The sequence below is a fragment of the Malus sylvestris genome, chromosome 17 (genome assembly GCF_916048215.2).
Source record: "Malus sylvestris chromosome 17, drMalSylv7.2, whole genome shotgun sequence".
Classification (NCBI taxonomy): Eukaryota; Viridiplantae; Streptophyta; class Magnoliopsida; order Rosales; family Rosaceae; genus Malus; species Malus sylvestris.
The window spans coordinates 33,249,507-33,262,579 of NC_062276.1; the positions used below are offsets into that span (position 1 = coordinate 33,249,507).

The 13,073-nt window shown below is 37.2% G+C and overlaps 2 protein-coding genes across 4 annotated transcripts; one reads left to right on the top strand and one right to left on the bottom strand.

The window, feature by feature from the left end:
- Positions 1-1,286: 1,286 nt before the first annotated feature.
- Positions 1,287-4,403, top strand: LOC126612572 (uncharacterized). Of its 3 annotated transcripts, none has more exons than XM_050281030.1 (7): positions 1,287-1,665; positions 2,131-2,230; positions 2,506-2,601; positions 2,736-2,788; positions 3,454-3,502; positions 3,754-3,885; positions 4,079-4,403. In XM_050281030.1, exons 1-7 carry the CDS (start codon positions 1,436-1,438, stop codon positions 4,169-4,171), a joined length of 753 nt encoding a protein of 250 aa, XP_050136987.1. In that variant the 5' UTR covers positions 1,287-1,435; the 3' UTR covers positions 4,172-4,403. The 3 variants fall into 3 exon arrangements, with proteins under 3 accessions (XP_050136987.1, XP_050136989.1, XP_050136988.1); XM_050281031.1 differs by having other exon boundaries at positions 1,292-1,665; positions 3,838-3,885; XM_050281032.1 differs by lacking the exon at positions 3,754-3,885 and having other exon boundaries at positions 1,291-1,665.
- Positions 4,404-4,743: 340 nt separating this feature from the next.
- On the bottom strand, positions 4,744-7,523 carry LOC126612568 (probable protein phosphatase 2C 49). Its single transcript, XM_050281026.1, has 4 exons — positions 7,124-7,523; positions 6,255-6,452; positions 5,928-6,163; positions 4,744-5,656 (listed from the first exon to the last, which is right to left on the bottom strand). The coding sequence occupies exons 1-4, from the start codon at positions 7,310-7,312 to the stop codon at positions 5,080-5,082; spliced, it is 1,200 nt and encodes a 399-aa protein (XP_050136983.1). The 5' UTR covers positions 7,313-7,523; the 3' UTR covers positions 4,744-5,079.
- Between the last annotated feature and the right edge of the window lie 5,550 nt (positions 7,524-13,073).

Genomic DNA, 13,073 nt, shown 5'->3' on the forward strand with positions numbered 1-13,073 from the left:
AAAAAATTCAAAACAAGGTTTACAAGAATACAAAACACAATTGTCATTCACTACTTATAAACTTTCGTACTTCCCACGAACAAGTTCTAAATTTCAATTCTTTGAAGATGGATGTCTGACCACTTCAAACTCAATGATGACAACAATTGAATCTATTGGTTTACTTTTCTCAGGGGCATTATTCCTGGTCATCACTAGGTAGATTCTTTGGCCTATTTATAATCAAACCGAAACATTTACATAAGATGCGAGGATATTAAATAACTATTCGGATTTAAACACATCTAATAGTAATAAAAATGTAAATATGATGAGCCAAATTTAGAAATCTAGAAGCTTACGTGCAATCCTACGTTGATTTTCTCCCAATTTCTATCTTGTTCTCTCTACTCGTATATTTTATAATTTTTAGAAAGAATGATTTTCTTTTGTTTATTTGTTTTTATTTGCCTATTGGAAATGATGAGCCAACCTCCCAAAATTTGAAAAATGCGATAAAATTTTATATATCAAAAAAGCCACAATTCCTCAATGCCTAGAAAAAAGCTCTGCGAAATAAAAAGGCAAATATGAAAATCAATATGTAACTCGAATTGAATTACACGATGTGGCGCCAAGTCAAAACACCTTAATTAAAAGTTGAAAAACCAAAGTATTTAGTAAAAAAAAATTGTTATAGAAGAGATCAGAGATAACTTAGGATTCGCTCATTCAGAGTCAATTGAGTTCGCTCGACATTGCTAATCGTAAATTCACCAAACACAAATAAGCCCAACGGTTAATTATATAAGAAGAAAACACTCACTTCTTAGGAAATTTGAAATATATTATTTGACTAACTTGAACATACATTTGTAGCCTTGTAATTAAGGACATTACTTTAGTAGGATAGATAATTCAACTACATTACGTTACATTTTTACTTTCAAGTCAATACCGGAGTCGTATAGAAGTGCATTTAAAATGATTAAAAACTTTTTTTGTTAAAGAAGTCCATTTCGGAAGAAATACTTATGTGCTTCTTGCAGGAAGCGCTTCAAGTAATTTTTCAAGATTCAATTATATTTTTACTAAAAACTCGTTCCAAAAGCACTTTCATCAACACTTCAAACACACTATCATTGACTGCTCTCATTGGCTAAGGGGCTTTATATGTAGTCGGGTCGCAGTAAAGTTTTTCGACCCAAGCCTTTTTTCTGGAAAGAAACAGGCCCATATCTAATTGGAGTCCCGTGGCAACAACAAACCCAGAGAAGAGAGGTGGGCAGCCCGGACAGGTGAGGTGGCTCTGTCATCGTGATTTTGTGGCCTTCAGTCTTCTGAGTTGACTCGCGTAACTCGTTAGTTGCTCTTCGGTTTTGCTACTGTTTCTGCTTTTATAAATCTCGTTTTTTTTTCCGACCAAAAACACGTTAACTATTGAGTTTGTTTGACCATGTCTTGTACTTCTGCAACTGCTGTAGCATCAGCCTACATTTCCAGGCCCAACTGGCCCGGCAGTCTCACCCACATACCCATCTGGAGAAGCTCTTCTCTCAGACCGCCGCCGCCATCTTCTCTCTGTGACTTCTCCTTCAAGATCCCATGTGGGTCTTTCAGGCGGAGCTCCGTCCTCACCGGATTCAGAAGTACGTCCCCCGTCGTTATGCAATGGCAGGACTGCACGTAAGTTCCTAGATTTTCAGTTATTTATTTATTTTCATTCCTCTGTTTTTCTTGCCCACCAATTTGAATTTTATTGGCTATCAGTAAGTAGTTAATTTGGTACTTAAGAATACACATTAGCAAATAGTATTTGTTTGTCTGATACAAGCGATATTAGGGAGGGGGAATGGAACCTAGGATCTTGGATCTCGGGATAAATGCTCTTAATCAACTGAGTTACAAGCCCGTGCTAGGGTGCTACATAAGCAAATAGTTGCTGATTCAGTATGTACTGAAACTGTTTCTTATGTTTGGGATTTCCTACGATGCTTAATCTTTTCTCGGAATAGTTACATATTACAATGCAAAACCATGAAGAACGTGAATGAGTTCTTGGAGTGAGCTCTAGCGGTTTGTGCTCTAAATTTGGGCTGTTAATCCGAACGCTTACTAGCACTAATTACTAGGCAATGTGATCGATTGCAGAGTAAAGATGGAAATTGATGTGCCTATTTCAGTTGCCTATGATTGTTACTCTGACCGTGAGGCGATTCCCCGTTGGATGCCATTTATTTCAACCGTGAAGGTGCTAAACAACTCTCCTGATACACTTTGGATGATCTATGATTATATTTGAAGCAAATTTGATGTTTCTTTCCATTGATACTGGAAACATAATCGCTTGTTTAATACTTGTAGCAACTGAATACTGTGTTTTGCAGCCTAGATTTTAAATGTTGTGGCTGATATGATTTCAACTTGGCTGATTATAGATTCAGTTTTTTCGTTTTTCGAAGATTGAAGCATGATTTTTTTTTATCACATTTTGAAAGATTGATATTTGATATGCTTTAAAAACAGATATTGGAAGACAAACCTGACTTATCACGATGGTCACTGAAGTATAAAGCTTTTGGTCGTAATATTGAATTATCATGGCTTGCTCGGAATATGCAGGTAAGACCATACGCATCACGTTTACTTAAAATTTATTTTGCCTTCAATAATTCCTCCATATACTGTAAGAGCTGAGTTCAATGATGTGTCCTTACAATGAACCCTTTCTCACTGTTGTGCAAAACTTCATGCAGCCTACACCAAATCAGAAAATCCACTGGAGATCTTTGGAAGGTCTTCCTAACAGGTCAGAAAGCAAGAAATTTTAGCAGCAACTGTATACTTTAGTAACGCTTTTGCTCAAATTATGAATGTGTTCTTAGAGCTTACGTTACAAAATACCCATAATATCCTTTAGTCATTTGATTAAGATTTGTTGAGGAAAGTATGTTAACTCGACAAGTGAAAACTAGTGCACAGAAAATTTTAGTCATGTATCTGGTTTATCTGTGGGTACGTAGTAAACTAGAAGCTTAGTGGTTCATTCCCTAGCACAAACTTAAGGACAGGATCCTAGGTTCACCATTCGTCACCTTAAGTGGAAGTTGAAGGGAATATTTTTGCTTACCACCCTCAAGTGATGGTGATCCTCACTATTCTACTTATTACCATTGGATAAGTTTAAATTTTGAGATCTATATTGTGGATTTCATAGGATGGAGATGAGTACTTGACAAGAGTGTAAAATGTTCGATGTATCTTGTTTTGAATTTTCTTGAAGTCACTGTTTAGTGTATCACAAACAAAACGATGCTAATGTTATTGAGGTTACAAAATAGGAAGATACAATGTTGAACGGGTGAATTTTAATATTACCGTAGTATGCTGTGTGAAAATGAAGTAGACACAATTTCCTTTGTTTTATGTTGATATCGAAATCTTGATAAACTGTGTTACTTATTGTATCCGCAGAGGTGCTGTTCGGTTCTATCCAAAGGGTCCTTCAGCATGCTTAGTAGAAGTGAGGCTCTTCTTTCATATATTGAATTTGGACGTTTGCAATTCTTATTTTGTAGTGTTGTACATCTTTACGCACTTGGTCAGATCAAGCCATTCAATTGATGCCTTGCGCGAGGGGTGATCATTCGTTGTCAGTTTAATTATTTTACAACCTTTGATCATTCCTTGGCCATCAATTGAACGGCCTAAGCGCACAGTAATTAGATTGGTAAAATGTAAAATAATTCCCATTGATGGGGTTTCCCGTTCTAGGCTTCTCGTATCCAGGGAAAAGGCCATTTTTGCTTCTCATTTTTCAGTGTTGCTCATATTGCTCTTATCAATTTTCAATTCCAGCTAACGGTGTCATATGAAGTTCCGCTGATTCTGTCTCCAGTGGCATCAGTAAGTAGTCTAACTGTGTGGTTTAGATATTATACATTCTTCAGTCCGGACACCCTGTACAGTTCCAAATCAGTTAAAATACGTACAGATGTTTTTCCATTGCATTACTCAAAGAAACATAACGAATGTTGTTTACTTTACGGTGGGGAAGAAATAATCCATCAGTATTTTGATTCTGATGTGAATCCTGCAGGCGCTTCAACCATTTCTCGAAAATTTACTTGGACGTGGCTTGGAAAGGTTTGCGACGTTTGCAAGAACCTACAAAGCAGACTCACCAGTTTGATGGTTGAAATGGGTAACCACTTAAACTTACCGAGTGATTTTGCCACTGAAGCAAGAAAGTGAGCACAACAGAGATTGTTTGGTATACCATTTGGGTCCAATGACCAGCTTCTGTAAGGCTGGCTTTTCCCTGTTTGTAAATTACTTCCCAGAGAAAAAGAATGAATAAATTATCCATATTACACCAACTTTTTGCTTGAATTGTTTATCAGTCAAATACTACTGTGCTCCCACGACTCTCTCTCTCACACTGTCATTGCGCCAATCCTAATATCGAAAATATTTTGTCATCTCAATCAAATTACCAAGCACGTCAGGGTTCATGTTGAGAATGAACGTTCGCAATGCTGAGAGAAGGGAATTTGCATGAACTTATAAGCAAGGCTACTCTTCATATCATACTTGTCCCATTTCAACATAACGGAAACGTAATTGCTTAATGAGTTTGTCTTCAGACTACTGGAGACTACTGGATGTCCGACATTTTATCAATTAGATTGACAAGTTAAAAAAAATTTAGCATTGTCCGGATTAGTGTGTGTCGATTGCCAAGTGCCAAAAGGGAAAAGCATATGAAAGAAAAGAATGAGCTAATAGAAAATGATCCCAATAGTATACATAAATACACATGACCGGATTAGAAATGGACTACATCGGATGGACAATACAATCACTCTGGACTAACTAAAAGAAAGAATGTATCAACATACATCTTTTTACAACACTACACCATCCGATTCCGATCGACATGCCCTTTCTTATGTATGTACATCGATCCTGAGCTCACCGACGTATACACAAGAACCCAAACACCTACAAAACTGCTAGCTGCGCTTTTATCTCGCGACTGAAGCAGCCGAAACAATGTATGGTCGCTTATGAGGAAGACCTTTTATTGAAAAATTGCATCTACAACCAGCCACTGGCACTGCTGTCCAGCAAGGCCCTCAAACTACAAAGGGCCTCAGCAGAGAGGCTGCAGCACCTTAATCTCTGTTCTCGCTGTGGTGATGGATCCCGGTGATCAAGGGGGGAGAAGCATACAACGATAACAGTGAGGTTATCAAACGTCTTGAGGCGAAGAGCCTCCATTACAAGGTCCCTGGCACACTGGTCAGGGTCATCATGCCGCCTCAGCCCACGGCGAACAAGGCTAACAGCATGCTGACTAGACATCACATCCCAAATCCCGTCACACCCTATAATTAGAAACTCATCATCCTCTGTTAAAACCACCTGCCGGAACTCTGGCTCGGCAATAAGGGGTGACGGAGATCCACGAGGAAACTTCATGTCCCAGTCGCCTAATGCTCGGGTAACTGATAAGACACCATTCAGATACCCATCATCAACATATCCACCTAATTCTTCAACCCGCCTCCTTTCTGAGGGATATATTGGCCTGTGGTCTTGAGACATATCGATTGCTTCTCCTTTCCGACAGAGTACTGCTCGGCAATCCCCAGCATTGGCCACCATTAAAAGCCTGGAGAAGAAGATAACAATGTCAATTACAATGAAAAAAGAATAAAAGATAAATCTCTCACTCGGGGTATCTTAAATCTATATAACAGATTGACCAATCATGCAACAACTACTAGTTTCAAAAAGGTAAAACATCACCACATGATTTTGTGGATAGAAGAAAATACTAGTTTCAATAGTAAATATTGGAAATAAAGTCTAGTTAGGACAAGGAAACAGGTTCTTTTGGCACAATGAAAAGAGTGGAAAAAGATTTCAAGGCAGAAATATACCTTCCAAATATCATAGCAGTTAGTGCTGTTGTCCCCGAAGAACTGCTTACACTGCAGTCATCAGCCAAAGCAAGGTCAACCAGATGAAATGCCTTGCGGAGGGAGTTCTCAAGCTCCTCTGAGAAAATTTCATCAACGTCAGAAGTTCGGGGAAATTTGGCACCTTCAAAAAAGAGTCTGAGCACATTTTTCCGGACATAAGCTGCTGCTTCGGGTCCTCCATGTCCATCAAATACCTATATGACATTTTCAACCACAGTAAGCTCCAAGCAAAGAATCAACCAAATTCAAGGTCGTCGCAGTTACAAGTCTAAAGCAATATATTACCCCATAAAATGCATTTGGCTTGGGAAAATTAGAGAGCGATCCCAAGTGAGAAGATAGATCATCTATTAGAATATGTTCATCTTCCATGTATCTACGGGGTCCAATGTCAGCAAAGCTACCAGAACGCAGCCTGGGGAAGAATTGCTGGTCGCCCGAGGCAGGAACCAAATCTGGAATTTTATCCACAGGTTTAACATCCTGGAAAAGGGAGTAAGGAAAGAGAAATTAAATGCCAAGATTTTCGACTGCAACACAAAAACTACTATGATTATGCCCTCAAGCATAGTTTCTAATGAGCAACAATTTACACTGTAGAAGTTCAAGGCATACGACATAAATGCTCACAACTTTAATTAAGCATTGATGATATCATAGTTATAGCTCATAAGTCATAATTATAATTAAGCATTGATAATATCATCACATAAACGCTACCAAAAATCCCGCCTTATTACACTCGAAATTGACTACAATTTCATCTACATCAAAACCCAACTAATGTCAATCCAAATGTTTTATATTTACAGCCGAAAGATTGAATGCTGAAGCTAAACTCATTTTTAATAGATTTAAAAAGATAATTCACATCAATAAAAAATTAATTAGATTAGTTATCTAACAAGAACAAAATTTAACATTAGCTATTCTAATTTTACCAAAAAGGTATATCTGATAACAGAATTCAGCTGCTCAGTAAGCTAAAAACCCCAATTTCGAAAAGTCAAAAACCCAAATAAATACAACACCCAAATCATCAAATCTCAAAACCCAGATGCACGATCACCTAAAAACAAAAAACCCACAAGGAATTTAACAACTACAAGATTAAATAGTCCAAAAGCAGGGAACTTGAGGATCGGAAAACTCACGGCTTGGGAGCTCAAGAGGGCGGCGGCGGAGACCGGTTCCGAAGCATGATTCCGGTCAAAAATTTTGGGCGACGAAATCGATGGGGTAACTGCAACTACATCTTCAACCTCGTGAACATTTTTGGCAAAGTCCTCAACATCCAGCACCGGCACGCTCTGCTGGCACAAAACCTTAGCTTCTGCCACCATTTTCTATCAAATCATACCACACAAACAAACACCCCCAGACAATATTACGATCACACAACGTTGTTAAGCTCGAACAAAACTTCGACCACCAACGACGACGACGAGGAGGAGAATCGGATAAATTTTTTTGTTATTTTCTCGCGGTTTCTGGAAAATTTTCTCCTAGTTCGGTTTTTTTCTGTTTCGCTGGATCAGCAAAAATTGAGTTAGTTGGGGTTGAACCGGTATTTAAAGGGACGGGGTGACGGGCGAGACCGGTTACCGGTGGCTACGGTTTGTTGGGTCATCGACACGTGTCACGTGTGTGTTCCCAGGAGCTGTGACAGTTCACTGTTGAGTACACGTTAAATGAGAAGATGGATTTGGCATATCGCTTGACGGACACGTGACCATTTTTAGGTCAGACGCGTGACCTTAAGATTGTTGCAACTTGCAAGGATGTTTCGTGGGATACTAGTAATGCTCTTCATTTCCTCTCTAGACTCCAGCACGAATGAGTTGTCGCTTGCCGAGTTGACTTTTCTATTTTCTTTACATTCATAATATAAAAGAAAACTGATGAAAAGGGTTTGAAAACTTTGAGTTTTAATGATAAGGGCAAAATAAAGGGTGAAGTGAATAGTAGCAGGTTTGACTTTTTAGTGTAAAATGTGGTTTTTTGTTAAAGTGAACAGTACCGTGGGCTTTTCGTTAAAACTCCTTAATATAAACTCTAATGGTAGGCTAAAAATCAAATTACCTCTCAAAATTTTCCCCCAAATTCAATCCAACCCAAGGAAAAAATTTGGGTTAAATGCTAAATGCTAAACCAAGGGCAGATTCCCCCCAGAAATAGGAATTTAAATTTTTCAATATTTATCGGAATTTAAATTTTTTTAGATTAAAATGTTCTTAAAATTAATTTACGATAGTCTACATTTTTTTTAAAATTTAATTTATCCACAAAAATAGCCTAAGTTCATTCTTTAATAATTCAGAACTAAAATTTTAGGCTAGAACGGTTGGAGCATAAAAGATGTTTCTGGACTAAAATATTTAGCTTTTAGCCCAACAATTGGAGATAGAGTGAGCAATTTATATAAAACAGTTTTTCGTTTATATGGCGTTTCGATCCACGGATGCTTTGTTATATAGTGTTTCGATCACTAAGTCATTAGAGCACCAAAGTGGATGCTAGATTAAAGGCAGCAAGCAGGGAATTTGGTATAGCAGTTCATGTTTGTTTACGTTGTATGTTTCTGTTGAAATGAATACGTGTTAGATGTAGGAAGTATGATTCCAAAAGTGACTTTAATTTGCCAATTCAAGCTCAACTCCTCACTTTATGTAGCGGACCACCTACAGGTCAAGGAGCCCCGTGTGCTCTTTCTTTTCGTGGGACGATGTCGAGGAGTTATTTATGGGCTATTTGAAGAAGTGCAGATTTGGAACCCTATACAAGACTGTTCTCCAACTTTTATAGGTGTTGGTCTGGATCTCACTTGATCTTGCCCCCCTCGATGATTGTAAATTCAACATTGATTTTGTGCTTGAGTTTGAGCTCTCAACCCCACCCCCTCCATTCATCGAATTGTAATTCGTTATTTGAATTTATTTCGCCGCGAATCTCATGCAATATGCTATTTTTTTTCTCATGAATGTACCATTTGATATGTATTACTAATTAATCAAAAATTAATTGTTAAATCTTGAATATAAAAATTTAATAAAACTTACCAATGATTAGATATTACGTAAAGTTCATACCACTAAATTAAACGTAATAACCGGGCTTACAAAACCGATCACATTGGTTAAGTATTTAAGTGTCCAACTCAAATTGCAAGTCATCCCACCTAACTAGAAATTAATTGAGTTTCTGAAACCTGAGACGAGGGCTTTGGTAGTTTGGCTTTTGATAACATACGTGCTTACTTTTTGGGTAAATAAATTTGATGTGTTGAGATAGGAATTAACTTGGCTCAGCAGCCACTCCTCCTTACATTCAACCTCATGTGAATATGTGTTTAAGTTTTGATATTATTGATTACCTGTTTTTATTTTCAGCAGCCAAGTTTTCTTCGTTGAGATATTATTGATTACCTGTCTTTATTTTTGGTAACTTTCCTCAATGTTGACACTTGAAGACCTTTGCATGCATGATTGCCAGGTGGCATAGCAATCACCAGAATTATTGTTTCTGATTGTCTGTGGATTCTGGCAACCAGTGGCTGTAATTATTGTAGGTAACGTACCTTGTTATTCTTTAATTTCTTATCCTTGTTGGTATTAAGATTACTATTAGGTGTCCAATTATTTAGGGTTGCGGAGAATATTAGGTGACGTTTTACAAGTGTCTCTGCCCAAACGCCAAATACCTTCCTTTATTAGTACCAGATATGTGTGACTAGGCGACACACCATTTATTTATCTTATTTTTAAAAACAAATAAAAAATTATCATCGGGTAACTTTGTCACGACACTTCACTTCTTTAGGGAAAATGCTGCATTTTAGTCTTTCTTGGCCACTATAGTGCAATTCACAAAAGTTAAAAATTAAACCTAAAACGTATAATGTGAAATACGAACCTAAACCTCATATTCAACTGCTGGGTTACCCTTACCCAAAGTATTTGGCACACCATTAATTTTAAGGAAAACTAATGAAAAGAGTTTGAAAACTTTTAGTTTTAACGATAAAGACAAAATAAAGGGTAAAGTGAAAAGTACCAAGATTAAGTTTTTAGTGTAAAAATATGATTTTTCGTTAAAGTGAATAGTAGCGATAACTTTTCTTTAAAGTTATCTTTATTTTAACTTATGCTATAAAATTAACTAAATCTTAGCTAAAATGCTGAAGTGTAAGTGGGTGGGTAATCCGACTAGTCAAGCCACACTATGGAGGATGATGATTGAATGACTGATGTCCCAAAAGCAAATGAATGGTCCTTATTCTTTAGGGTTATCGGTTCTAGATACATACCGGCAGCTGGAAAGCATGGAATGCCAACGGTGGGTCGACCACCAACAACCTAAAACTTTCACTGCCATTATATGAGTCTTTATTGTTTAAGGGTTGGTTGCCTCAATCACAAAACAACCAATTGATTTATGTAAGAATTAACTAATTAAGCAACACATTCATAGTTTCAGTTTCTCTACAACTGGATATCGAACACAATTTACGATTATGTTTGGACCCGATTTTACACCATTGGCCCAAATAATCGAGATCATTGAGTGAGCATGGTTCTCAACCGTCGGATGAGAAAATGGAGATATTTTTGCTAAAGGATAATATTATGAGTTTTATCATAATAATTATTTTTTATGAGTTTGTTTGGACCCGATTTTACACCATTGGCCCAAATAATCGAGGTCATTGAGTGAGCATGGTACTCAACCGTCGGATGAGAAAATGGAGATATTTTTGCTAAGGGATAATATTATGAGTTTTATCATAATAATTATTTTTTATGAGTTATCTTGACATATTCTTGAATGGGATAAGATAAGATGCAAGTTATACCTCCAAGCAAGCGGAACAGTCTGGAATAAATTGTTGTTAGCTATGCATCGGATTAGAATGGCCTGGATGTATCTTCAAAAGATTGACATCACGTTCGTTGCATGCACCTAGTATGAAAGTATGGGGGAATGCCAAGATAAAAGTATTGGATAATGGTGACATTTAAGAAGCCTGGGGTGGCTAGGACTTTTTAGGGTGATTATGATGTTGTCAGACATTATCAAATCAAAGACTAATTTGAAGATGAGATTGCATGCAGGAGATAGAATTGAAAAGCAATCCGTGGGGTATTAAGGATAATATTCCGAGGAATATTATTTTAGCCTGGATGTCGCAGCAGATATACATCACTATAAATACGAGAGGTCGTGCACCATTCAAATGATCTCCAATTCAACACACAACTGCCCTGCGCAAATTCTCTCAACAACTCTGAGATTTTTATTTTCTCTTTTCGCTGACACATCTTCCGTTGGCATCAATAGCACTGTGAAAGCAACCGGTGATATCTTAAGTAGGCATAGATAACTCTGTCGCCATAGAATCAGCCGATCTCGTAGCATTTTCCGTTGGCATCAACAGCACTGCGGCGAGGATGGTTGGTTACCTATCCAAGTCTCGGTCGAGAAGGATTTCCGAATCCTTATTGATTGAGGTCATCTCATTAGCCTTCTCGGCAAAGTGAGGTGTTACAGTTTACTGAGCTCAGAGCATTGCACGCCGAGTTATTTTATGATTGGATACTCTCAAGTGGGATTTAGAGTTCGGCATTCAGACGGCTGAACCACGTTCACTATTAAGACTTATATTCGCTTTGAGTATTTGTGCCCTTACACTTTGGTGTCGATTTGGTGTGAGTTTACTCTGATGAATAACATCACTGTAACCGAATCCGACGACAGCGATTCGTGAACTTCGTAAGAATAGTAGCCTTGTCTTCAGGTTTGAGAACCCAAGAGGCCGAGACGTGTTCCTTCCTCGGTCGCAATCGCAAGACGCAGAAGTTAGTAGTGTACCCAACACAACATCAACAAATTTTACTCCTCGGCCGAGCTCGACCGACGAGTTGGCACGCCCCGCATTCATCGAAGGACGTAATTAGCTTATAGATTACTTAGCCTGCGCGCCACGTAGGCTTGGTAGTTTTTAGGGTCAACAGATTCATTTTTACAATTCGGTTTTCACATTTTGTACTTAAGATATAAGATAATTATATAAAAAGAATGAAAATGAAAACAAAATCTTAAAAGTAAAAATAACTTAAAATAGTTTTTTATTTTTAGTTATCATTTTGTGTTTCTTTCCTTATACAATTCTTCTACGTCTCTCCAACCATCGTTCATCTAGTCTTAACCAGTCTTATTTTTCCCCATGTATTTTCATTAATTATCTTAACACAATTGCGAAATGGTTATCAAATGGGCTATTGACCATTAATTATCTCAACAAAACTTAGTTCAAATTGCAATTAGAGAAAAACATGTTAAACTTTGCATTTTCCACACCCTATCAATTTAAACCATTAGTAAAGTAAATATTCCCATCCTAACCAAGCATTGTCCATGAACGATAGAACGCTACAAAAGAATAACTAATAGATAAACATCTTTGGAGACATCAGATTGAACTTCAAGTGTTTTGTTCGGACAGAGTGTTGCACAATGAGTACATATGCATTGTCCATGAACAATAGAACACTACAAAGGAATAAGTAATAGATAAACATCGTTATTAGACTTCCTATTATTTTGTTGGGAAGAATGTTGCATAATGAGTCCAATATGCATTGTCCATGAACAATAGAACAGTACAAAGGAATAACTAATAGATAAACGTCTTTGGAGACATCAAATTGGACTTTCTAGTATTTATTTCGAACAGAATGTTGCATAATGAATACATATGTACTCAGAAAGAAAAAAAAAAAAGGGTCATTCTAGCACAACTGAAAACCAGATTCTATAGATGAAAAAGCATATTCCAATTTCATATGTTTAATATGTGAAACAAACGTGTTATGCTTGGTAGATAAAAAACTTGGGTTCTATTTTGATTGAATATGTTCTCTTTTTAAGTCAAACTCTTTTTTTATTGAATATGTTAGTTTGCTCAAGTGTCAAGTTTGAGGAATCAAATTTGGGCCAAATATGACTAGGCTTAGTTAATTTATTGGGCCAGGCAACCCAGGATAAGAATTGGGCCTTGGAAAAAATGAAGAGGGACAAAGAAAGTCATATGGAGAACGAGGCAAA

What these genes read in the sequence shown, in the direction of transcription:
- LOC126612572 (XM_050281030.1), top strand. Translation starts at nt 1,436, where the DNA reads ATGTCTTGTACTTCTGCAACTGCTGTAGCATCAGCCTACATTTCCAGG. An exon ending in GGCTTGCTCGGAATATGCAG is followed by an intron (nt 2,602 to 2,735) that starts GTAAGACCATAC and finishes AACTTCATGCAG; the next exon opens with CCTACACCAAATCAGAAAAT. An exon ending in TTGGAAGGTCTTCCTAACAG is followed by an intron (nt 2,789 to 3,453) that starts GTCAGAAAGCAA and finishes TTGTATCCGCAG; the next exon opens with AGGTGCTGTTCGGTTCTATC.
- LOC126612568 (XM_050281026.1), bottom strand. Translation starts at nt 7,312, where the DNA reads ATGGTGGCAGAAGCTAAGGTTTTGTGCCAGCAGAGCGTGCCGGTGCTG. An exon ending in AGCCAAATGCATTTTATGGG is followed by an intron (nt 6,164 to 6,254) that starts GTAATATATTGC and finishes AATGTCATATAG; the next exon opens with GTATTTGATGGACATGGAGG. An exon ending in ACTGCTATGATATTTGGAAG is followed by an intron (nt 5,657 to 5,927) that starts GTATATTTCTGC and finishes CTTCTTCTCCAG; the next exon opens with GCTTTTAATGGTGGCCAATG.